Source organism: Hakea prostrata, chromosome 2, assembly GCF_041222555.1.
Source record: "Hakea prostrata isolate BN-2017 chromosome 2, UWA_Hpros_2, whole genome shotgun sequence".
Taxonomy (NCBI): Eukaryota; Viridiplantae; Streptophyta; class Magnoliopsida; order Proteales; family Proteaceae; genus Hakea; species Hakea prostrata.
The window spans coordinates 53,018,998-53,045,005 of record NC_142601.1 but is presented as its reverse complement, the minus strand read 5'-3'; the positions used below and the strand labels follow the sequence as shown (position 1 = coordinate 53,045,005).

The following is a 26,008-nucleotide window of genomic DNA, read 5'->3' as shown; positions in this document are numbered from 1 at the left end:
GTTTTATTCTTGCGCCCCTCCCAACCGGATCATGTATATCCCTTCAATGCTTTGAAGTTATACATCAGATCCTAATCTTTCCTATCAAAGATAAATAGAAAAGGTAATTGAGTCATTAGGTACCTAATGTGATAGAACTCTGCATGTACTCCGGGTACCTAGTTTGCTAAAATCAATGTTTGATATTTTGTACTGGTGAAACACTGAAATTTTGGCGGAACCTGGTACAACTTTGCTAGATTTCGATGGTAGATTTTGGTGGGTTTTTGGAGCTGGTTTTTGGTGTCCATCCTAATTTGAGGCTAATAAACACAATAGAAATATTATTTTTGCCTAAAACCTAATCCAAAGTGGTGTTCTTGATCAGCATGTGCCCGATTGTGCGTTGGCGAAACTGGAAGTTTGGAATATGCATTTTCACAAAATAAATATGGATATTATGCAAGACAACACTAAGATTTTCTTTAAAATGCAACAACAAATACAACAAGTAGAATTCAGTATACAAGTATGTGTCAGGCTGGATCCATCTGCTGGGTCATGGAGTACTCTAAATGTTGGACAAGCTATGACATGGTGGATCACTACCCTTCAATAGGAAGCATCATCAACATAAACTAGATATCCTACCCTAGGGAATCTGTCATATGACCATGGACTATAACCCGGTCGTGGAACTGGCATATCTAGCCGTGTTGCTCCTAATGGATATCCAATGATGGAGGCCACCAATGATGCATCTGATCCATCCCCATACTCATATGCAAACATGCTATCGGAACCAGCAAATGAACCACCGTATGCTTCACCATATCCATATCACAGCCATAAGCCCAGTGTGGACAATCCCTTCAAATTTTCAAGGTTTCGGTGAAATTTTCTCATCAAAATTACCGAAATTTAGGCAGAATTTTGGAGAAAGGTTGCAACTTCAAATTTCAACCTCCATTTTGTCGTTTCAGTGACTATTGAAACTACCGAAATAGAGTGAAATTTCGGACGCAAAATTTTGTACCGTGACTAAAACCACACATATGCCAACTGGAGAAATCCTATGTAGAAGCAAGTACCCTGATAGGAAGATGCTAAGCTGACAGATGCTGTGATGGATCACCTTTACGATTGTTCTGGAAAATACAGAGATAAATGGTGCATGCAACATGTTATTGACTGGACGGCTTGCCTCAATAATTATTTTTACTTTCTTGACTAACTTTCTTCAGAAGTGTTCAAACTTGTGCCCTTTTCCTCTATTCTACCTACATGTTCGCCAGCCCTTCCATGCCACCGTGAAGTTAGCTCTCTTCCCACTTGTGACAAATATTTTAGTTAGTTTTGGTATACAAGCATACGGGATAATGATAGCTACTTGCTAAGTCCTAGTGTGGTGGCAGATCCTTTCAATTCCCTTCATTGTTTATTATTACTTTATTGTCTTATGTTATGATTTTCTTGTTAGGTGAGAATACCGAGCTCTTGTTTTGTTAGGGATAATGGATGCACAACCACGAACAAAACAGAGAAGAACACAAGCAAAGCACACGAGGGATTTAACGTGGTTTGGCAAAACCCTGCCTACGTCCACCAGAGAGAAAAGAAGTTCCACTATTTCCAGGAAACCACACACCACTCTCACACCCACAAAGTGCTACCCTTTGCTTCTGTGCCCAATCCCTATCCCCGGGATGGGTTTCCCAATCCCTTAAAGGGATTGATACCTATAGGTTATCCCACAGAGACTATTTATAGGGAAACCTAAAACCCTAATCCCAATGTAATTACAATTTTATCCCAGTACTAGTAATTGACCCAAAATCAATTATAAATACAACCAAAACCATAATTACATGGACCCACAGAATACAAGACACCCAAACCCAATATGTTTGTCTACCCATGTTCACATGTTGTCTTATCACTATTCATAGTTTGTGTTTCGATGCTCTTTTAAACTTTGGCTTCTTCGTCTGGTTGCTTCACTATTATTATTATCATTATCATTATCTTTATTGGGTAAAACCTCTTGCAGTTTCTGGTATTTCAATTTTTCGTTTGGTTTTTTTTTTTGGGTGGGGGTTGCCTTAAGAGGCCATTTCTCAGACCCCCTTTAAGTTTTTCCAGGTTAGTGAGCAACGGGGATATCTGACTGTGATATCTAGAGAATGGTTTGAATAGGCCATGTGTCAAATTCATCATCAACTACAATCCTTCACTCTTATATCTACTGTCATACCCTCCGGTGTATGTCCACAACTGTAGTCTTGTACACCTTCTTGGTTGTCCCAGATTTTTCAACTTCCTTATTTTGCCACTTGGAAACTCAGATTGGTCTAAAGTTTGGCCTTTTTTCTTGGGTAATTGGGGGTGGGGGTCGTTTGGTCAACTTGTCCACAAATTTCAGCCCTACTGAGTTGCCTTGTGGCATACCCAGGTGCCTGTTGAGGAGATTCTTTCATTAATATTGATAGGAAAATCAAGCCTCTTTATTTATATTTTTTGTGTTTGATTCTCTTCATTTTTTCTATATTTATGTTTAAAAATTTTGATTGTGTTAATTGATAGTTTGGATCAGTTTCTTCTCTTTGTTTGGGGAAAATGATGTCATCATCTACTTTTTAATATTTGAGGTTGTTTAAGCTGCATTTTTAGGCAAGTGGTAAATACATCTACTCTTACTGTCTCCAGTGATAACACAAAAATATCCTTTTACAGCCCCCCCCCCCCCCAAAAAAAAAAAAAAAAAAAAAAAAAAAATCATGTATATGCATCTGGTGTCATGACATCTAAATTATATTCTCCCTCATGCCTCTCTCCTCTCTTGTTTCTCAAGAGTCATTTTTAGGATTTGCTCTTAAGTGTTATGAGCTTTGGTCTACATGTATGGAGCATTTCCAAGAAGCTTAGTGAAGTCCATGGAAATTCTTTAAAACATTTAATATTATCCATTCTTTTCTGGTAAAACACTTAATTGCATCTAATTCCTTTGAAATAGTGATTTCAAGATGGAATTTTAGGAAAAAGCTTGAAGAAGTTTAATCATTGCAAAAGCTAGAGAACCATCCATGATTCTGTAGGAAGGTTAATACCTTTGAGATATGTTTCTGTGCATGTCTGAAATTCAAATGTTTGTTCTATACTTAAATAATAGGTCTACAACCATCAGCATCCCCCTAGTGGAAAATTCTACATGCTTCTCTTTGGGCATATTCTAGCTTCAAGCTTCCCATAATTGCATTCCAGTAATCCATAGTATGCCATATTGCTATCATTTAAGAGCATTCTTTTGTCTGTTAACTAGATTAGTAGCCCCACCTGGAAGGTTTTGCATGTGTTAACAAAAGCTTTCTAGACCAACATTTTCTGAACCTAATCCTTTTTAAGTTCGACCAAATTTTTGGAAGCAAGTTAGTGTTTGGCTCTGGTGGAAGTGGAGATGGACGCTTATTTGGAACCTTTGCCATTTCTTTTTTCTTCCGCTGGTTAAGTTGGTTTAAGTCTTCTCCCACTTCTAAAAGTCTACACAATTTACCTTTTATTAATTTTTTCGGTTGGTGGATCATCAAAGAACTGGTAAACCATTAAAGAGCCTCTTCACATCATGCTATTGGAGGTCAATCAAATCTAAGATCTTAGGCTCGCACATTATCCAGTTTTTGAAGTGATTTATATCATTACTTCTTGCAACCTGAGAACTGCTTTAATTTGAATTCATTAATTGTGTCATGTCTTTTGTAAGAATTTCATTGTTTCATATGAAAGAATTAATAGAAGTGGATGAATCTTCTTGTTCTTCAATTAATTCTTTCATGAGAATTCATCCAGTAGTTTGGATGTCAATCTTAACTTACCATTTGGTTAAATACTACTTCTGTCATCTGCTACATGGCCATAAGATTTATGAAATTATGCTTGTGCTTTTGGATGCCTCTTGGAGATCAAACAATGCATGTTTTCTTTTGCTATGCATTTTATTTGTTCATTAACAGACCAGTCTGTATGCATTTTGACTCGTTTTCCTGAAAATTTTTAGAAATCCAAAGATGAGGCCTTCTTTTGCTGAGATAATGGCAGCACTAAAGCCATTGCAAAAGCCTATAACGAGTGCTCAGGTGCCTAGACCTAGGGCATCACTAAGCAGTGGCCAGGTGAAAGGCGAGATGTCACAGAGTACAGAAGACAAGTGTGTCTAGATGAGTTTGAAGATTGAACTGCAACTGGAATCATCAACATTGCAAGTTTGCTAAGCATCAATTGCTGTGTTGTCTGGATGATATTGGAAAGCTTTATCAAAAGCTATTAAGGATACACCAAATGTATTCTCCCAGGTTTTGGAATGTGAATTCTTTTATTTCCTTTTCGTTCCCCTACCCCACTTCCTTCCCCCCTTGTTCATTTGTGGCCAGGTTCTGGGCCGTCCTCGGTGTTGTATATTTGTTGTATTGATCCATTTAAATTGTTTAATCCATGTTTGGGTTTAATTTTGTTGATGGGAACTTCAATTGTTAGACAGTTCTTTTGCAAACTGATAAACTCAGATGACAGGAAAAGCAATCTAAACTGTGATTACAGAAAACAAAAAAGGTCAGGGGTAAATCAAATTATACTTACTGGAGATGGCAAGAACCATCTGATCGATATCAGAAGTTTCAATTAGGAAGTACTGATCACTAGTCAAACACAGACTATATATGGTTGGATACTTTATGTCAGTGTAGTAAGAAAGATTAGTTGGGGAGTGTGGTTTGGGAAATTAAGGTGAGGCTGTTGATGGAACTCTTTCTTTATTTTCCTGCAAGTGGGCAGTGAGATGATCCACACTCGGCAGCGGGTAAGCACCTTCTTCGGCTCTCCCCGCCAACCCACCCAACCCTTCTGATTATAATATGCTAGGTTAATTACACATTAATTACTATTATGGTTTTCTGATAGATATATTTGTTGTGATAGCATATGTTGGTTTGATCCGTTCAAAATCGATCAGTGGATGGATTATCAGAAAAATAAAACCAATTAAATTGAATAACCAGAACCATCTTGCCAAGGGAGGAAGAAAAAAAGAAGAAGAAGAAGAAGGAAAAGGAAAACACAAACAGAGAGAGAAGCCATTAAAAACCACATAGCAAGGAAGAATAAAATCAAACCGAAGCCAAAATTTGAAACTCGGTTACTAATAGGGAGGGACCCTTTTTAACTAATCGGTTTTGGTTTTCTATTTCAATTTCAATATTCGATTTTTAACATGAACCAAATCATGGGCCGACCGGTTTGTTTGTTTGTTTGTCATGTTGTCCGGTGTCGGAGGACCGATACATCTAGAGGAGATGCTGAAAACTCGACGTGCGTAGACGGGAAGGCCGGCCAGGACGTAAACTTAGGGAGGCATGAAAAGTTGTGAACTGGACTTCTTTTCTCGATTTTTCAAGCTTATTGTACAAAGGGTTTCTTAATCAGGGAGAGTTTCAGCCCTCAGGCATTAAACAAACTTGAAACCGTTGACGTGTTTCAATCAATTCACTCACTACCACGAGAGATTGCTGCATGATCGTGTAAGATTCAAACCAAACTCAATCTAACAGTCTGCATAGAGACAGAGAAGAGCAAAGCAGCTTCTATTTTGGCAATTCCCTGTGAAGTCAAGGAACTTTGATGGAAACCATTCTCGACAACCGTTTTCTTGCTCTCACTGCCATCATCACTGTGACTATCTCTCTCTCTCACCCCCTTCTCTTATTACATTTTTTTTTTCTTGGGCAATTCTCCTATTACATTTCTTTGGCAACATTTGCGGCTTTTTACTTGAATTTTGCAGGTGGGTTATCAGTTATTCTTCTTCATTATTACAGCTCTTCTGAAGTTCGACAAAGTCACTGACTTCGCTGGTATGTTATCCTTGAAATTGTCCCCTTTTTGGGTCATTTGAGAAACTAGTAAAAAAAAAAAAAAAAAAAAAAAAAAAACTCTCTTAGCTCTAACAGTTCCATATTATCCATTTTATCACACTGTGATAAGTCTAGAGAATCCACCCCAAAAAAAAAAAAAAAAAGAAAAAGCAAGTCTACAGATGAAATCCACCTCCCACTTTCTTAGTCTATTTTGATTCATAAGCCACTCAAGAATCAAACAACGACTTAGTATCTGGGAGAAGAGTGGATGAAGCCACTGTATTGCCCTTTCAGAAATTTGTGTATGAGTTTGAACCCATGGTTAAAGTAGTTTTAGGGTGCTGAAATTGATGGTTATGAATTGATATAAGTGGTAGATTAGATATGGTGCTTATAGTAATTGTTTTACTATTTTATCCTTTTTTTCAACTATAGTGACTTCTGTATTTTTGGAACTTCAATTTTCTCATCTCTGTTAATTTCCTAGTCCAGTTCTTTGTTTGATTGATAACTGCACTTGTTTTTGCCAGGCAGCACTAACTTTGTTATTCTTGCCATTTTGACTTTGGTTTTGAAAGGCACTTGGCATTTAAGACAGGTAGAGTATCTTGCTGTTGGTGATTGTTTCTATATTTCCGCCTTGAAGTCCTTGTTTACTACTTAAATATGGCTTCCATTTTAGTCTCTTTAATATGCTGCTATTTAAGCTGTGACATTATTTTGAATTTTTATGTACTGACCTCTAAACTCCCAACTTACGAGAAATACATGATAATAATTCATTTTTTATTCTATAGAAATTTTACCTTGTTGCTCTTCTGGTTTTTAATGAATTTCTAACAGAAGCTTTTTATGATTAGCCTCCCACCCGTCTTCTTTTTGGGTGCTAGATTTTCCATTTTGTTGCATTGAATGTGGATCCGTTTAAATTTAATCAATCAAAGAACATAGAAATGAAAAAGGAATTGATATTTTCCTGCTCACACTTGTTAGAGGGTAGATATTCTGACAGAAGCTATGCCTTTCATATATTGAAGACCATGGAAGGGCAGGGATACTGGAATCTTTTCTCATTGAGGTTCCAGTAAAAATTATTGTGGTTCTTAGCATTAAAAGATTCTGAAGGTAAATTTCATCAGACAAATAGGGTGAGAAAAATGGTGGGGGTTAAGCCATCTAGGTCCAGCAAGTTTACAGTTCTTTTGTCAGTGAGGCTTTTCCTTGTGTAAAATATTATCTTAGCCTCTTATGAACTATCTTGTTCTTGTTTCTTTGATATAAGGACAGTGCTGGAATATCATATCTTAGTATATGTCATGATCCACATTGAAGGAATTAGAAGAACTTGGGGTGGACCAACCTTAGGAGAAGTTATGAGAAAGGATATGCATACTCAAGCCTTGTATCTAGTATGTCCTCAAATATACCTGATTGGAAGGCAAGGATCCATGTAGCTGACCCCAGTTAGTTGGGACAAGGCCTTTTTCTTCTTGTTGCTGTTGATGATGTCATGATCCAACTTGAATTGGATCTCACTCTTATTTTTATAAATCTGATCTAGTGATCTATTATTCAGGTATCTTGACTTTGCTAACAGCAATATGGGGCCTCCGACTAGCACTCTTTCTATTAGTGAGGTATAGGCGGGTATCATAATACATCTGATTCATGCATATTTTAAATTTTAAGTGAACGTTGTCTTGTTTGATGCTATTCTGAGAATTACATGGCACACTATTTTATGGTGGAACGTAAATAACTTCAATTTGTTGTTCTAAAATGCTTTTTGCTTCACCATGATGAAAAGCAGTCAATCCCCTATAACTATGAGATTTCATGTCAGAGGACTTTCCAACGTTAACAAAGAAGAGAGATGATGCTTCACTTCACTCCACCTCTAGTCCCTTATCTTGATTCATTTGTGAGCTATATTTCTCCAATTGAGAGCAAAATTGTGAACAAGATCGGATAGGAAGCTTGTAATTTAAAAAAAAGAATAATTTGCACAGAAATCTACAAAATTATATTAAGTTTTTGTCTTAATGGGTGGAACAACAAGCATTCGGTGGCCATAATCTTTGTGTCTCTTCAGTTATCTCCAAGAAGGCAACAGTCCATCACTTCAGCATGCATACTTCCTAGTACATCATGATTTTAAATTTCATTTGTTCCTTTCCTTCATAACGTTCCAATAAAAGACACAAGAAAGCATTTTCTAAAGCTTGTTACTTCTGGGAATAGAAGGCCCTAACTTCCAAGGTCTAAAGAGAGAATGTTGTATAAAGGCTGTTTACAACCCATGATAGCTAGCAAAATTAGAAACTCAGCTGTTATCAACTTATGAGTTTATAGCTGCAAGTTGATGCAGGTCTAGGGTCCATGTATTGCTGCATGAACATTCACAAACCAGCTCAGCAAGGTTGTGGGATGTGACTGCTGTGAGAGGCAGCCTGTTCCGATGATGTGGCAAGTTTTTGTTGGTCCAATGCAGATCATATTAAGCAGCCCATATCTAGATTGATACTTTAGGACATGTATGCAACCTTGCATATGAGTTGATGTAGATAGAAATATGAAGAAAAAACCAAAACATGATTCATGTGAAAATTGCCACAATCAGTGTTTGCCTTATTTTTCCGTCTCAGATGCATAAATTGCTTCTTTTGCGGAGAGACTCCTAGCAGCAATAGTCAACTCTATAATTAAAATAAGTTTGTTTAACTGACTCCCTTACACCTAAGTTGCCGCATAAGAGAATCTTCATAACCATGATGGGATGACCAATTTTCTCTTGTTTGGTCCTGGAGTTCTAGACTGCTTCTTTTTCAGACAAACTTATAAAAGTGACCTCAAGTTGAATTGCTACCCTAGGTAAAATTCTATAAATGAAATTCAGCTAGACCCCCTTATACTCAAAGGAAGTTGCTGCATGAAAATAATCTTGGGATCAAAATGGCTTGACAGATTTCTGTTCTACTTGTTTAGTCCTAAAGAATCCTCTTGGGACCCTTGTACTATTTCCTTGGTTAAGCTGCAGTGTTGCTGATGACTTTAGTTTTCAGTTTTCATCTTTTATCTACGATCTCGTTTCTTCCTCTCTTTTGTTTGTGTGTCTGTGGCTATATGGCACATAATTTATGTGATATATTCTGTGCATATGCCAACTTCCTATAAGTTCCTTAGTATGCCCATGTCCCTCTCTTATGGGGGTGGAAGATGGACACAAAGAGGGATGGGTTTTTTCCCTTGCTGTAGTACAACCCTGTAGGAGGTGGCAAATTGCAGCCGTTACATGATTTTGATTCATTATATCTTGACAGTCTTTATAAGATGCATTCTGTATCTTTAACTGTGGCGATTTATCATTTCTTGCTTCCTGCTTGGTCACATTATCTGAATTTAGACTGCATTCTACAATGATTTTTACTACAGTCACAATGATAACAACAAGAACAACAACTCACTTCATCCTATATAAATGGGGTTGGATACAAGGATCTTGGTGAATACAAACAATTCACGGCCAACAACTTTGATAAAAACTCAAAGAATGTACCCCCTAAATGCAGGTTGACTACCTGGATCTTCCTTCCAATCAGTTCTATTCATGGCCATGCTTGAGACAATGCCCAAACTATGCGAACACTATTGGGATCTTTGTTTGTTAAATGTGTTTTTTGAAATATGTGATGAATCAAAGACGAAGGATTGTGAATCACCTATGAAAGCAAAGCTGCAAGGGTTAAATCTTCAATTCAAACTGCGGGTAACTTGACTGCCAAGAACAGCGTTCCAGATGCAAGGAAGGTGCTAGCCTAAAACCTGGGAGGAGCCAGCCCCACCCTCCTCTTTACCCTTCACTCTCTTCCATTGCTCTGGAAATCTCTGCTCCTTCTGGCCCTCCCTCCCTCCTCCTCCCCCTGGTCTTCCCTCTTCTCCCCTCCCTCCCTTCCCTCCCATGCCGGACTTCCTCTTCGCTTGATCTCCTCCGCCTAGTGGATGGTTGAAATTCTGCATTCTGCCCTGCCGGAGTGTTAAATACCGAAGCTTCTTGCTGGAACTGCTGCCTAGTTGATCATTTCGAAGAAGACTTAAGACCCCCTTTCCCCATTGTTAAAACTTCTCTTGGACCATGGCTTCTTCCCTTTCAAGTTTGTTGACAAGGAAGATAAATGCAGATCTCTTGAAGGAGGTCCATGGTTGGTAGGTAGAAAATCCGTTTTCCTCCGTCAATGGCACCATTGCCTTTATTGAAAAGGGAGGATTTTTCTTCTCTTCCACTTTGGGTCTCCTTCCTTGGTCTCCCCCCTTTACTTTTAGCGCACTGAATGTGAAACCCAACCCTAACCTAACCCTGACCTTGACTCGGAAACCCGGTTGTTTTTAGGTCCGAAGACCCGGAGTAAAGGAAGAAGCCAACTATGGGCCATCTCAGTAGAAGACATGGTGTTTGACTCTGAACCCATGGATGTTGATGATGAAGTTCCATACTTGGAAGTCTGTGCAGATCTGGAAGGAAAGCTGCAGCTTGAAGAAGGTGAGTCTTGTTGATAGACTTAAAGTATAGTTGGATATGATTCGAAGGCATTTCTCTATACTAGACAAGTCACTTGATGTGTGTGCAAAAGCCCATGAGGTTTGGACTTGAGTTGGGCCTCCATTTCCCTATTTTGGCCTTGCTGACCTGATTGGTCGATTGGGCCAGTCGACTAACTGTGTGTTAAATCCGAGAAAATCCAATTTTAGGGTTTTTCACTTCTATTTAAACCCTACTTCGTGTTTCGTAGTTATGGCTGCCTCCTAAACACTTTGTGAACGTGGGAAGACCTTTCCAAAACTCTTTTCGGTGATTTCGAAGATTCCTTTGCCAGATCTGAAGTCTCTCATCTCCGATCTGTCGTTCTAAGGTTAGTATCTCTTCTATATTATAATTTATTCTTTCTTCAATCTTATTCTTGATTGAGATCAGGAAGAAGATGCTGCATTCTTGCAACCATCTATTCCATGATCTCATTCTATTCTTTGAGATCCATGATCATCGTCATGATCTTAACCCTAACCTTGAATATTTTCTCGAAACCTTGACCCTTGTATGATCTTTTTGGAAACTTTGGTGACCTCCCATGTGAGGGTAACCACATGAGTTATATTTATGTTAATCTAAACTTTTTCCGATGATTTTCTTGTTATCTAATTGCTAAACAATTATTCGCTTTCATCTTGTAACCCTAGCCTTTTCATGAGAGCCATAAGATTGAAAACTAACTTCTTGGTTCAAATCAAGAACCCATATTTTGACCTTGACTTGATGATTTTACCTTCCTATATAGTTTTAATATGTTCTAGGAAGTTCCCCTTCGAATTTCGGATCAATCCGACTTCAAACGAAGAAGTTATGACCAATCTAGTTTCTGCAGTTCCGTATTGACTCGGTTGGTCGACTGATTGGTTGACTGGGTCAGTAGACCAATCAATCGACCAATGATGTCAGTAGCTTCATTTTTCGCTCAGTTTGATTCGTTTGCTCTTTGATCTTTTAGGCATCTTTCCTAATGTTATATATATGATTGTTAGGGGTTTATTTGCTAAGTTTGGAGTCTCTCTCTTTGATCTTTGGATTATCTTCGGCGATAATCAAGGTAAGGACAGTTATTTCATAATAACATAGATTGCATACTCTCTGGTTTCTACTTTAAGAAACTCTGAGTTTATTTACTATTCTTGTATTTTATACTTCTGATGTACTAGTGTAAGTACAGTAGCACTTCACTTATGTTTTCTTTTTCATTATTCAAGCTTATATAAATTGCTTATTACTATATTGTTTAATGAATAGATCATGCTTTTATATTCTCTTTATATGATTAGTTGTTGATTGTGTATGTCATGACTGATCTGAGAATGTGTTTGATTAAGTATGGTTTGGGATTGAGGGGTGTCCTTTTGACACTTTTGTCCTTGGACAATACCGGAAATAGTATGGGATGTTTCCGGGGTTGCCCATGGACGCTATCCCGAATCATTGGGTGTCATACCTAGTATTGTCTAAAAGTGTTTGGCTAGGATGTCCCCATCATATCAGACCCGATTCGGAAGGGAATTGAGACCGAACGACCTGTGGCAGCAATGGGTATTCACGGGCGCTCAAGACCGGTAACCAACCCGTGAGAGGACGGGAATCACATTGTGGGGGCCATTTATTAGAATTTAGAGGGTTGCATATGGATAGACTTGGGCTCATGGGCGCTCAAGACCGGTAACCAACCCGTGAGAGGACATGAGAGCTTCCCGTTTACCATATGTGGATAACCAATAGGGTTGATGAGTCCGTAGTCAAGGACTATTAGGACTCTAGTGTGAAGGATACCGGAAAGGATCGTCAGGGACGAGGAATGGACGTATCTGGAACTGAGTTGATGTGACTGAGTAGATGACTTGCATTGGGCTAGGCTTAACCCTGACATGCGCCAATACTTAGACCAATGGTGATGTGAGAGAGCGGTGACTTAACCCCCAGCCATGGAATGTCCCGAGGGATGAAGGACCCACTACCAACCGGAGCCGAGTGACTGAGACCTTCCCAAAGAAGTATGGTGCTATGACTTAAAGCATGTCTGCCAATAGAGACTAGCATACATAGAGTTTAAACGCATACATACATTATCTGTTTCATACTGTCATTGCATCTTGTTATGTTCTGCCGCATGTTATTTATGTTGTTATGAGTTAACTTGCCTTGCTGAGTTCATTCGAACTCACTCCTTTTTGTGCAATCTTTTTGTTAGATTATTCTACAGGTCCTGACTACTATGAAGGACAGTACAATGAAGCGTACTACACGCAAGGTGCTGGCAACAATGAAGATTACCCTGATGATCCCACGAGCGATCACATTGCGTACTACCATTAGACGTAATGTAGAGCTGGAACATCTATGTTGGATTGATGAAGTCCACTATTTTGAAGATGTCATCTATAAATTAGAAAACGCGTAGTTTACTTTGAACATTCTATTCTTGCTTTTCTTTAGAATCAGTTGTATTTCTTTTTAGATTTACGTACTACGTTCCGTTGTATCTGTGGAGTGAGTTTCCGCCTCACTCTACTTCTTTTGATGTGATTACACCTGGTATCATTTCCGCACTCTGATTATGTTGACTATTCATTTCCTGATTTGAATCTTTTGTTTATAATATTAAAACCTTGATTATTTCATATTTATGATTATGTTATTGTATATGTGGGAGGATGATTTCCTCGATACTTGATCTTCAGGGCTGTGGATCACACTCCCGGGTATGCCAGTTAGGGTACCGGCTGGGGGATGTGACACTTGAAGGCCTTAGCATTGTAGGCTTTGCAATTGGGAATCGCCCATACACTGATGTCCCCATGTTCAAGAGATGCGGTCGATACCAAAAAAGTCCTCCAACTCAATCGAGATCTCAGTTGAGATCTCGATTTGACCAAGATCTCGTCCAATTTAGGCCTTTTTTAACCAAACTTGATTGAGTCGAGGCGAGATCCAATCTCATCGCTACTCTCTCTCGCTCCTCCCACCTCCTATCTAGACAGCCAAGCTCCTAAGGGTGTTCTTGGCCGGATTTTTCTCTAATTTTTGCCGGATCTTCACCTGCAATGCTTCTAAGCAAGGTTTAGCACATCTACATCAACAAAACTTCTGTTATGGACTCATAAAGTTATGATTTATAAACTTATGATGGTTGTACCATTGTATTCTCAAGAGTCAAGAATGATGATGTTGTATTGTACTCATATGGATGGAATTCTGAACAATTTAAGTTATATGATGTTTTTTATGACTCGATTTTCATTTATATGTCTTGATGGTTTAATATTTAAGGTTTCAAACTTAAAGTCAAGTTAGAACTCTTACAAAGGTTGCTTTCTCACAAATTTAAGGCCACTGTTGTGTTTATAAGGCCTAAAATAGGCTAAATACCAACTTTGAGCCCAACCCTACCCTTAAAACTCCCCGAGATGGGCCTTTGAGTTCACTAAAGTTGGGTCCTCAAGATTTACCATATCTAGCTCGAGATGTCGCCATCTTGAGCGAGATTTTAGTTTTTCTCAAGGGCGAGATTGCCCTCGAGAGCGAGATCTTGAACCTTGGATATCACAACCATGAAAAAAGAAAGGGTCTCCTTCACTCATATGTGTATTGAGGTCCTTGTAGTTTCTCCCCTACCTTCATCTATCACTGTCACTAAAGAAAATGGGATTAACTTCACTAAAGAAGTCAGATTCTAATGGATCCTTCCTTATTGCCTAATGTGCAACCTCTTTGGTCACCAACCTTGCAGATCAGCTAGTGGATGTGGGGTTTTAAATGTCATTGTTTATGCTCCAACCGAGTTGGTGTTAGCTTGTGTTTCCTCTACTCAAGTTATTTACACTAAGGACTCTTCCAGGGGCATGGTGTTCATCTCCTACCACTAGAAAAAATCCCATAACAAAGGGAGGAATCCTCTTTGGTTTTATCGGCAGGAAGAAGCGGCGGCATCTATCCATTCCCTCCCGAGGTCAAATTGGTTTGCTCCTCTTATTGATCCTGTTTTTGAGCCCTCTTCTTGGACTTGCTTGTAGTTGAGCCTCCTTCAAGTATCGATGTTGTCACTATCACATCCCCCCAGCCGGTACCTTAACTGCAATACCCGAAGGTGTGATCCACAGCCTTGAAGATCAATTTATAACAATCCTCCTCCCACATAACACATTAGTATAATCGAGAGCAAGAGCAAATCATAGTATAAATTTAATTAAGGAATCAAAGGAGGATCTCAAGTAGATCACAACGAATATCAGATTGCGGAATAAAGGATACCAATCAATAAATCAAAGTATAGAGTATAACGGAAATAACTTTATAGTCAAAGCTGAAAGGTAGATCAAAACTCTAATGTATTACTACCGAATAAAAATAAAGGATGTTTATATCTTATCTATATCTTCCATCGGTTCTTCCTCTTCTTCTTCGACCTTCGCCTTTTTTACCTTAGGCTTATACACTTGCATCTTAGAATCCGCATCTAGCTCACGTTCCCAACAACGAATAAGATGATGTCTACTAGTGTCAATAAGTGCCATCATAGTAGTCCAGACCAGTGTTTGGGTCATACCATTGGTCACCAACTTCTCCCACTGCTTCCGCAGTTGCATCATATATGGAAGGGTCCTCCGCACAGGAGTTCGGGATCTCTTCCGAACCTATATAGTCATCTAACAAACATTGTCCCTGAAGGGTGAGCTCAAAAGAACTCAACAAGTAGTTCAATCACAAATAACAACTACAAACAATTCACAACAAGCATGATGCAATATGATATGAAACAGTAATGCAAGTATGCTTCTAACTCTATATATGGTAGTCTCTAGTGGCAAACACACATTAAGATCGAACACCATACTCCTCTGGGTAGTCTCAGTCACTCTCCCTCAACAATCTCTGTATCTTGGGTTCTTCGCGGTAGTTGGGTCAGGGCATCCATCTCAGACATTCAATGGTTGGGGTTTAAGTCATCACTCTCTCACTCCAGCATTGGTATGAATATTGGTGCGTGTCATGGTTATAACCTAATGCAAGTCATTTACCGAGTCATATCAATCTCGGAGTCAGATACTTCCCTTTCGTTCCGGTATCTTTAGCTCCCTTCCATGCCCAGGCAGTCCGTTCCAGTATCTCCCTCCCTAGAGTCATCGTATCCTATGGCACCAACCAACTCGGACTATGGACTCTTAACCCTATTGGTCATCCACATATAATAAACGGGAAGCTCTCATGTCCTCTCATGCGTTGTCTACCGGTCTTGAGGGACCATGAGCCTAGGTTTATTATGTGTGACCCTACCAATGAATGGCCCCCACAATGTGATTGTGTCCTCTCACGGGTTGGCTACCGGTCTTGAGCGCCCATAATCCTCATTGCTGCCACGGGTCACTCGACATTAATTCCCTCGCCGATAGGGTGAGATATAACGGGGTTTCCTAGCCAAATTCATCTAGATAATGTCCTAGATATGACATCCAATAATTGCTAAAAGCGCCAAGGGGCATCATAGGAAAGCGTTCCATACCACCTCCACTGATGTCCTAGGACAAAAATACCAAAATGACATTCCTCATTCCACAATTACAACCTAGATAATCACATCTCAACATGATTCCACAATGTATCATATCAAGGTCCAAACACAATAGAATCAATCACATTCATACAAGTATGCAAGTTAACATAATGAAACATATTCTGAAATTACAGAAGTATAACAATATAAAAAAGTCCTAAGACAGTAGCTAACTCATGCATACAAGTTCTAGCAATATAAATAATATAATCATGTCAATTGTGAGTGAACATACTCACCTTAAGCTCGATTTGTAACTCCGAAGAAAAGATCAAAGGGTAGGTCCAAAGTCACCAAAGAAATCTTAAACAAACAAGTATTGAACATAAGGAACAAACCCTAAAGGATCGGAGACTAAACGGGGAAACGAGACAACTTGCTGTCATAGGACACCTTGGTCGCTTGGGGCGACCAAGATAGTCGACCAAGCCTTTTGTGTATGGATAGCAAACCCAAATTTTTATTGGAAACTCATTGTTTGAGTTCCAAACACTCTGAAATTAATAGAAAATTTCTGAAATAGTATAAAGAGACTATCTATAAAATCTAAGCATTTAACATGGTTAACGGAGTGAAGATCTAATAAATCACATAATAGGCTTAATCCGAAATCAATCCGCAAATTTCACGGATAGACTAGAGTAAAGAGAATAGTAAACTAAGGTTCGAAATCATCATTCTATATGATCTCATATGGTTTGACGGTTAGACTAATCAAAAGGAGTAAAATCCAATAGATCTCATGCTAGGTCTTTACTGAAATCATATCGTGAACTTCATGGAAGAGATAGAGTGAATGGGGATTCACTCTAGAACAAAGAGGAAAGGAGAGTAGGTACTTACAGCTAGTATAAACCTTGAAGAAGGTTTACACAGTAGATAGAAACAAGAGAGAAAAAAGAAACTAGAAATAGTAGAATGAATGCTAACCTTTTAGAAGAAGAATCGATGGACAGAAACTTTGACGGATGCTTCCAAACCTTCCTTCACCTTGAAGAGGGTTCTCTAGAGAGTCTCTGACGTTCTCTGATGGCTTTAGAACATAATGACATGAATTAGGACGAAAATTGATTTTTAAATAGGGCTCTAAAAACCTAATTTCCTAAAAAGTGACAAAAATACCCTGGTACCCTTTGGTCACTTGGCTTGGTTGCTTGGGGAGACCAAGGCAATCAACCAACCTATACCTTTTCTTGACAAAAATGCATTTTGGTCCTTGAAAGCCCTAAACTCCTCTTGGGTCCTTTTCCAAGTTTTAAAAGGGTCTTACCTAGTTCTATGGGACCTTCCACTTGTGTCAACAGTCAACACTATACTCATAGTCCATCTTCCAAGTCCATTATCATTCAAGTTGCATCTTCTTCCAAAGCCAGTAAGGGTTTTCATAATAGGATCTTCATCATAAACATCCATTGTTCTAGGTTAGACCCAATGGGTTCAAATGAGATGGCCCACAACTGTCTCCTTCCTTCACTTCGAGTGTTCGGACCTATATTAAGGATTTTTGGATTAGAGTTTTTTGGGATTTCACAGTCACCCCAGTTGGCCCCCTTTGGCAGACGCTACCACTACAACTCTTCTCTCCTGTTGCCGATGTGGTCCCCTCCCCCTTGCCGCTGCCGTTTTCTTAGCCAAGTCAACCGTTGAGCTTATGATCTCCTTCCACTCCCGTTGACTTATAGCCTTCCTCCTCTTCCAGTTTGACCTCTAGGTCTCTCTTTCCTTTTCCCCCAGCAATTTCCTCTCCTTTGGTCTCTTTCATCCTCCCTGAAATCCCTCCTTTTGGTGTGATTCCCTTTTCTCCCTTGCTACATCTTCAGATCTCTCTCTCTCTCTCTCTCTCTCTCTCTCTCTCTCTCTCTCTCCTCTCAACCCCATTGAGTTGGGCCAACTGTCCCCCCTTTCTTGCCCTTACACTCTCGGCCCACCCTCCTTCCTATCCCTTCTCCTTCCCCTCCCTAGGCTAGTAGGCTCCCTATTGAGTCTTTTCGCCCATGCTCCTATTCTCTGATCCTTTTCCCTTGCCAGGTTGGAACAAGCCCAAATGTCCCTGCCCCCACTCCCTTGCCCTAGCCCTTTCCCTTGGCCCATCCCACCCTTCTCCCCACCTCTCCCCCTCCCCCCCGGGTATCGCCTCCTGCAACTCTGATCCTGAGGACTCTTTCTCTTCTGATACCCCCTCTCCGCAATCGTCAGTGAAGTAGTAGGTCAACTAGAGGTTGTCACTTCCTCAATCAAGATTTTATTGTGGAGCTCCATTCTTTAAGGAGGAAGACAAAGAAAAATTGGAAATGCTAGCTCTCTTTGCTCGCCTCAGCTTTTAGCCCCAGTCTTTTGTATTCTAGCTTCTTGTATTGCTTTGCTTTGTGCTATTGTAAGTCTTTGCGGTTGCTTTTTGTCTCCCCCCCCCCCCTCTTCCTTTTTTCTCCTTTTAGCTAATGAATTTTTTCATTCACCCCACCCCCCCTAAAAGAAAAAAAGAAAAAGCCCCCAACTATGCATGTGTTTTGCCACTTCTGCTCCAAGGGACATTTTAGGCCCAGACATAGTACCTTTGGATCTGTCAATCTGAATAAATCACTCTTCTTCTTAGGAGTGTTGCAAGGCCTCCATTGAACATGATCTTGCCACCTCAGACGACTCTTTGGCAGCTTCTCATGTATTCAGGCTACTCCTATTTCAGCTCTAATGGCCACTCCTTACATTGTCCTTCCTGGTCAACTCATCCATCTCTGCAAGTCAGCATCCTTATCTCCACCACATATAGTGTATTGACATGGTGCTTCTTAGCTGCCCAACTTTCTGCACCATACATCATAGGAAGTTGTACGACAGTCCCATAAAGCTTTCCTTTTTGAGTTTTAAAATGAAATGTACTGAGTTTTTCTTAGCCTTCTGGAAGTAAAGTTTTTATGCATGTATGAAGTTAGGCCTTTCCTATTTTTCCTAACCAAGTAAAATGCTCTGATGGCCAAGTCTGGCCTGAGCCTGGGTCTTAACTTTTTTTTTTTTGGATGAATAAATAATTAAATTACCAAAAGCCAAGGAAAGTAACGAAAGAAACAAGAAAAAGGGGGCAAGAGAGAAGCTGAGAGACTCCAAGAACTAACAAAAAGCCTATTTCTTGGAGAATCAACAACAGGGGGGAGGGGAGAGAATGCAAATACAAAAAAACATCAAGTGAGGGGGCAAGAAAGTAGCTGAGAGACTCCAAGAACTAACAATTAGCCTATTTCTTGGAGAATCAGCAACAGGGGGGGGGGGGAGAGAACGTAGTCTCGAAAAAACATCAAAGTAGATGGCATTCTAAATCATATCAATTGAACGTTGGAGGACCATCTTCGCATGTTACGCTCCCACCAAAGATGGTGAATAGTGGTGGCAAAGACAAACTTACCCACAAGGTCACAAGCAGAGGTACCGGCAAAGATTCTCAAGATCCAATTCCATTCATGTGCAAAACCAAAAGAACGACGGGAGCTAGGCCAAATGGATGCAAGGGCGCGGGTCCAAACAGAGCGGGAAAGAGGGCAACAGAAAAATAGGTGGTTAATATCCTCTGAACTATTCCAACAGATGGCACAATTTGGGTTGGCTGGAATGTGACGGCTAATGAAAAAAGCTTGGGTAGGCAGGGCAAGGCTAAGGGTTCTCCAAAGAGTAAGGGCATGGCGAGGGATGTGGCCTTTGAACCAAACAAGAGGGGACCAAGGGGTAGAGGGAGAAGGGGTTCTCAGGAGGTTCCAAGCCGATGTAGTAGAAAACGGGGTAGAGTGGGGGTGCAGCCAAACAATGCGGTCATCGGAGAGGGGGGATAAGGGGGGGAAGCCTGGGTCTTAACTTATGTTAGATCCTAGATTCACAATAACCTAGTTCCACTGCTTTTGATTAAGACAACATAACCTTGGGTCTCCATTCTGGGGACGTCAAGGCTTTCAATTGCTTGTACTGTGGCCTTTGAGTTTCTGTGCTTTTATGTTACTACAATCTACTTGTTTGATGGCTTGATCAAATAGTTGCCAGTTCTGATATGCATAATGTATGTGATTAAGCACTGTGTTCATCTGCATATTCATGCTTCTTGATCTGTAGAAAAATCTCAGCATTGTAACCTGCGCAGATATCACTTCTTTACACAATGTCAGATGGCAATTGTTATCATTCTCAGTTAAGGAGGGTAGTGATTTCCATTTTGACGTTGTGACATGCAGAATTTTGCAGTGGGGAGAAGACCATCGTTTTGATAAAATGCGCTCTAACTTGTGCAAATTGGCAGTTTTCTGGATACTCCAGGTTTTAGTGATTTACATTTTTTCAATTAACAAAGATGCCCCAGGTTCAATGATTATATAGATTATACCATGACATGAGTGACAATAATTAATCTGTCTTCTCTTCATTTCTTCCAGGCTGTTTGGGTATGGACTGTGAGCTTACCTGTAACAGTTGTAAATGCGAGTGACAAAAACACTTCTCTTCAAGTTGAAGATATCATTGGGTGGATTATGGGTCCATAGGTTTCATAATTGAAGCTATAGGAGACCAGCAAAAGCTTCTATTCAAGAACTCTCTGAAGAACAGAGGGAAATGGTGCAATCTTGGGCTTTGGAGATTTTCTCGTCATCCAAACTATTTTGGTGAGGTACTATTTTTTTTTCATTTAATTGTGTCAGATGTGGGTTTTATGATGTCTTTAATCTACTATTAGCTTAAGCAGAGACAACTGGTGCAGGTCCTGCACCTAAAGCAATCCATATATAGGTAAAGATAGTTATGCATGGGCCCATGCGTACACATGGGCATGCACACACAAACAAGAGTTGACTAAGCATGTTCAGGTTGAATTTCATGGCCTAAGCTGTTGCTGATAAGGCAAGGATGAGAGGAAATTTAAGATTAGCTAACCCAAGACAATATATTTGGAGTACACCTCCAAAATAAGTAGCTGTAGAGATAACAGTGGTTTGACAATGATGAGCTGGAGACCTACAGTTTTCCTTTCTAATTAAGGAGCGACACTAAAGAGTATGCTTCCTTTGGAGTTAAATGGACGGGAAGGGAATGATGCTTTAACTTTGTTTAGTTGACATACCCCAATTATACTTACTATTAATTTCTTTTGGGGGCTAAAAGGCCACCAATGGCCCACAGATCTGAATACCGGAAAGCAATGAAACAGCATTTACAGAATATGTATTGTATCTGAGATTAGAATGTAGAGATTGATAGTGACCAGACAATGATGTAATAATAATGAGTGTATTGAAGAGAACTTGATGTAAAGCTAAGATCAAAGACGACTTAGCCCCAGTTAGACCCACAAGTCAGATAATTATTAAAAAAAAAAAAAAAAAAAAAAAAAAAAAGAAGAAGAAGAAGAAGAAGAAGAAGAAGAAGAAGAAAGAAAGAAAGAAAGAAAGAAAAAAAGAGAGATAAGAGAATAGAGAATGGGAGAATAGGTGAATTTGGCTTTCTACAGCAAGGTCTTCACCCTTCTTATCACTCAAGCAAAGAGGCAAGGGAATAAATTCTAAGCAAAGCTTCAACTTAGTAAATTACATATATAATAAGCTTAATCTTAAAGAAAATAGAGTTTTTTTTAGGGCCACCCACTTAAGTGGGCAAAATTCCATGGCACCCATCTTGATATTTTTGCATAATTCCAAGTTACCCACAGTTACTTTGTTGTTCAAATGACTAATATACCCGTGTATGTGCAAAAGGACTAAAATACCCTCAAATAAGTTTGCCTCCCATTTTGCTCCCTAGGTGGGTGAAAGGAAAAATCCCTTCACCCATTTTCTTCCTATATCTCGCTGGAAACCCCACCACCACCCCTCCCTTGCTGGCTACCACTACCCCTCCTTTGCCACCAGCCGCCACATACTCCATCAGCGCCGCTTGAACCTGCCCCAATCGGGTTGTACGCCGCCGATTCTCTATACAACCCCTTATAGATCTTCCCCTCTACATCCATGAGCGAAACACCAGATGGGCAACTACTGTATGGAGCGTGTGATTGGCTCGCTGCTTCCAACGCTGCCCATTTCAACCTATCTTGGTGATCTGCAACATCGCCGTTGCTGCTGATGTTTCCGTTCTGGTGGTGGCGATGGTAATGGTTATCACTGCTGTCATCATCAATGAAGACAAGAGAGTTGTTATGTGGCTCTAACATCAAAGGTACTTCCTTTTCGAGGAGATTGTCGAGGCCAAATAGATGAGGGAGGAAGGTGGAAAGAAGTCAGAAAGAGAGAGTGTAGCTGCCTTCTTGCATTCTCGGTGGATGTGATGAGAATCTTAATCTTAGAAGCACCATGAATCTCTTGCAAGAACTGACGGCAATGACCCCAAGGAGCTGCTGAAACTACAATATATTTCAACTGGGTCTTGCCATGGATGGCAGTGCTGGTCACCAGAAACTGCTCTGCATGAACAGAATGATGCAGGGGAAGACCAGAGAACTCAAGGTTTACACTGAAGAAGATCTGGCCATTGGAACCTAATCCAACAGCTCCGACATGGAACTTAGAAATCGGAGGCCTTGCCAACGTCTGGGCTGATTTCAGAAGACATGGAAGGAGTTGCAGAACAAGCAATCCTAACTCTTTCACCATTGATTGAACTTCCTCTGCTTCGATCACAAATTGATTCAACATGCTTGCAACTTCAAGGTACTCAAGTGGTTTCGTCCATTTACTCTGGCGAAGACTGCGTGGCGGCGATACTTGATTGCACTATTGTTACTTCCAACAATGGCAGGAGAGAGGCGGTGGTCGGCTACAGGGGAGGGGCGGTGATGGAGTTTCCGGTGAGATAAAGGAAGAAGATAGGTGAAGGGAGAATTCCTTCACCCACCTAGGGATCTAAATGGGAGGGAAACTTATTTGAGGGTGATAATGGTCAAAGCTTTAACCACTAACAGTGGGCGCCATGAAATTTCGTCCACTTGAGTGGGCAGTCAAGAATTATATGCCCACTTAAGTGGGCACCCTGAAAAAAACTCAAGAAAATAAGAAATGCTAATTTAGAAAATAGAAAGTACTTTCCTGAGTTATCTAACTAAGAGTTTCAGCAACAACAAGAATAGGAACTTCCTAATGCTGATTTTAGTAATTAAGAGAATTACAAAACTAAGGAAATAACATATTTAGCAACTTCTAAGGTCTTTAATCTTCAGTCTTCATAAAAGATATTCACATGATTGACTGTCGGGCCCCACAAAATCTTCAAATAGTATTCCTTCAAGGCCAAAAAGGGCTGTGCTACTTTTCACATTACTGTTCGCTTGAGCAGGCCTCTTTTTGGTCCTTCTAGAAGATCAGCTGAGCTGATTTGACCTGTTCCAGTTGATCTGTTTGAAGCTCGTTCGGTCTAGCCCATGTTCTACATTAGAACTCTGGAGATGCTCTAGCAGAATTTTTATGGTTCGAATTTGAGGTGTTAAACTATTGTAGGGATAAAGTTGAAATGACCTGAGCTGGTGGTAAACGGAGGTTGAGTGATATTGACTTTGAGTTAACAGAATCTATGCCCCTAGAATGGCGGGATAGCAATCCTAGGTTGTAGCCAACATCATGTAGTATTGAAGGTTTTTGTGAGCAGATGAACAGCCAGCAAGGGAGATTGCTTTACTGTTACTGTGATTTGCACCACATGGAAAAGAGATAAGCATATGTTTAAGCCCACATGGTTTATCGATTGACCTTCCTCTGTGATGATTGCAGCCAAAGTTGACCCTTGTGCGTGTATAGTAGTTGAACATGTTTTTCTAGTTTGATTACCGGATTTTTTTTTTTAATGCTGAATAAATAATATATCATAACGGCCCAAAAGGGAGAAAGTACAACAGGGAAGTGCCCCCCGGGGGGAAGGGTGGGGAAGAAACAGCTAGGCTAAACAAGCTTAGAAGGCAATAACAAAGTAGTATAAGAGACAACAATGAGCCTGTTCCTTGGGGAGTCTACCAATGCCTTAGCCACTAGAGAGAGCTTGGCGCAAACATCCCTATGGATGGCCTTCCAATCTACTTGGGAGATCTAGAGTTGGAGGTCCATCTGCAGAAATTCTGCTTCCATCCAAATGTGAGGAACGCATGCACCAAAGAGAAGCTTCTCAACAGTATCTACAATAGAATAGCAGCCTCTGAAGGTGGAAGAGATCCAGTGGCACCCAGTCTTGAAAAGAAGAGGGTGTTTACTCCAGGACCAGATGGAGGCAAGCTAGGGTCTTCCAGGTCAGGGCAAAAGATGCAGGAGCTGGGGGGGGGGGGGGATGGATGGAGTGGCTACTGAGAAGGGATTGGGTGGGCAGGCAGGCAATGAGAGAGAGCTCACCAGGCAGTGAAGGCTTGGCAGGGAACATGGCCTTTAAACCAAACAAGGTGGTCCCGAACAACTCTGGGGGAAGGAATCCTGGCTAAGTTCCAAGCTGAATGGTTTACTGAATTTGGCACTATCTGAACAGAGAATGCTTACCTTGTACAGTTTTGTTGATGTGTGAAAGACCTGACAAGGTAGAAATGTTTCTGCTTTGAAATGCTTGTAGTGTCACTTCATTTTTATGGATGTGCACACAGTTTTCACAGGGTACTGACAGTATTAATGTATAGAATGAAAAAGAGTACATCCTTTCATATCAATATTATGCCCTGATTTTCCTTTGGTGGGGCATCTTTGTGACTTCTACACCAGTACTAGAAGGCAATGGGCGGCTTGTAATCCTGGGACCAACCTTTCTCACACTGTTGCTTCTTTTTGTCAGCGGAATACCTTTAGTTGAGGTTAGTTTGTTTTTTCCCATTAGATACAGCCTCAAATTGTCATGGCTATTTATTTTAAATTTTGATCATGGTTGTAAAACATAAATTGAAGCAGCAATCGGCAGATAAGAAGTTCAGTAATTTGAATGAGTACAGGATTTATAAAAGAAAGACAAGGTCAGATCATCTTGCCTATCTTTCTTGATGATTTGAGGATTTGAAAGAAAGAGCTGATTACTAATGCTAATGTGTTGTGTCAGTCCCCTTATTCCACTGCCCTCAGCTGTTTATGGGGACTTGCCTGCATGGTTTAAATCCGCTTTCCTTTTTGAGTTTTCCCACTACAGCCGAAATCTTCCTCAACACCAATGATCCAAAGTTTTGGTTGCCTGGTAAATTCTTGCATTATGGTGCTATATCATTTCCTTAAGATTGCATCTCTTCCCCCCCCCCCCCCCCCCCCAAAAAAAAAAAAAAAAAAAGAAAAGAAAAGAGAACCCTTCTTCTTCGTAGCCCCAAAAAAATCTTTGTTTATGTGATGTGATTGCATTATTTTGCAATTCATAAGTCAACTTTTGTATTTTATTTTCCAGTGAATTTTCTGAAGGCATTGATTTTATGTGCAAGGTATATGAAAAACAATAGAGATGGCAGCAAAGAGTCAAAGATTAGATGATTGCTCAGATGATCTAGTGGGTTTCACTAATCATTGGATGACCTTGTTCTACAATTATTTCTCCCTCTGTTATGTATTAGTCCATGTTAACCGTTATATACCAAGCACACATAATTGAGGCGCTTGACAAATGTAGAACTGCAATTCAGAGATTTTCTGTATGCCTGGATGGTAGGCCAGGGGGTGTTGCATGTCCTCCTATTGGAAACAACTGACGTTGGATATAGTAGACGATTATGTACTCTGTATTTGGAACAGTTCTCTCAATTCCTTGCATCAATGATAATTACCCTGCTAAGTTGGTTTCATCAATTTTTGGTACAGTAGTATTATCATAACCCTCCCAGCCTCCTGCCTCTCCCACACTCCACTTCTCTGATTATAATTAGAAGCAGAGGCATGTACTTGTAAGGATTTGTACTTCTGAGCATTTAGAGAAACTAAGAGAGATTTTTTTGGGTGCTTCCATAAAGCCATGTAATTTCCATCTAATAAGGCTGGTATATATCAAGTGGAAGTATTATGAGGTATATGAATTGAACAT

The 26,008-nt window shown here is 40.1% G+C and overlaps 1 protein-coding gene and 2 pseudogenes across 6 annotated transcripts in view; 2 read left to right on the top strand and 1 right to left on the bottom strand.

The window, feature by feature from the left end:
- LOC149024858 (putative serine/threonine-protein kinase SIS8) overlaps window positions 1–4,303 on the top strand; it is a 39,264-nt gene extending 34,961 nt beyond the window's left edge. For 4 of the 5 annotated variants that reach the window (XM_089145042.1, XM_089145044.1, XM_089145041.1 and 1 more), the window contains one exon: window positions 4,031–4,303. In XM_089145042.1, the coding sequence (XP_089001168.1) occupies window positions 4,031–4,190 (160 nt within the window). In that variant the 3' untranslated portion in view covers window positions 4,191–4,303. The remainder of the gene's footprint in view (window positions 1–4,030) is intronic. The other variant, XR_016171673.1, reaches the window with a different exon arrangement.
- A 101-nt stretch (window positions 4,304–4,404) lies between these two features.
- On the top strand, window positions 4,405–25,753 carry LOC149024856 (uncharacterized protein C594.04c-like; annotated as a pseudogene). The gene is made up of 10 exons (XR_016171674.1): window positions 4,405–5,697; window positions 5,810–5,879; window positions 6,413–6,499; window positions 7,459–7,519; window positions 20,239–20,320; window positions 20,437–20,673; window positions 24,685–24,809; window positions 24,904–24,965; window positions 25,049–25,180; window positions 25,416–25,753. The product of XR_016171674.1 is annotated as an uncharacterized protein C594.04c-like (transcript).
- Window positions 21,764–22,686, bottom strand: LOC149024857 (cytidine deaminase 1 pseudogene; annotated as a pseudogene).
- Window positions 25,754–26,008: the final 255 nt, after the last annotated feature.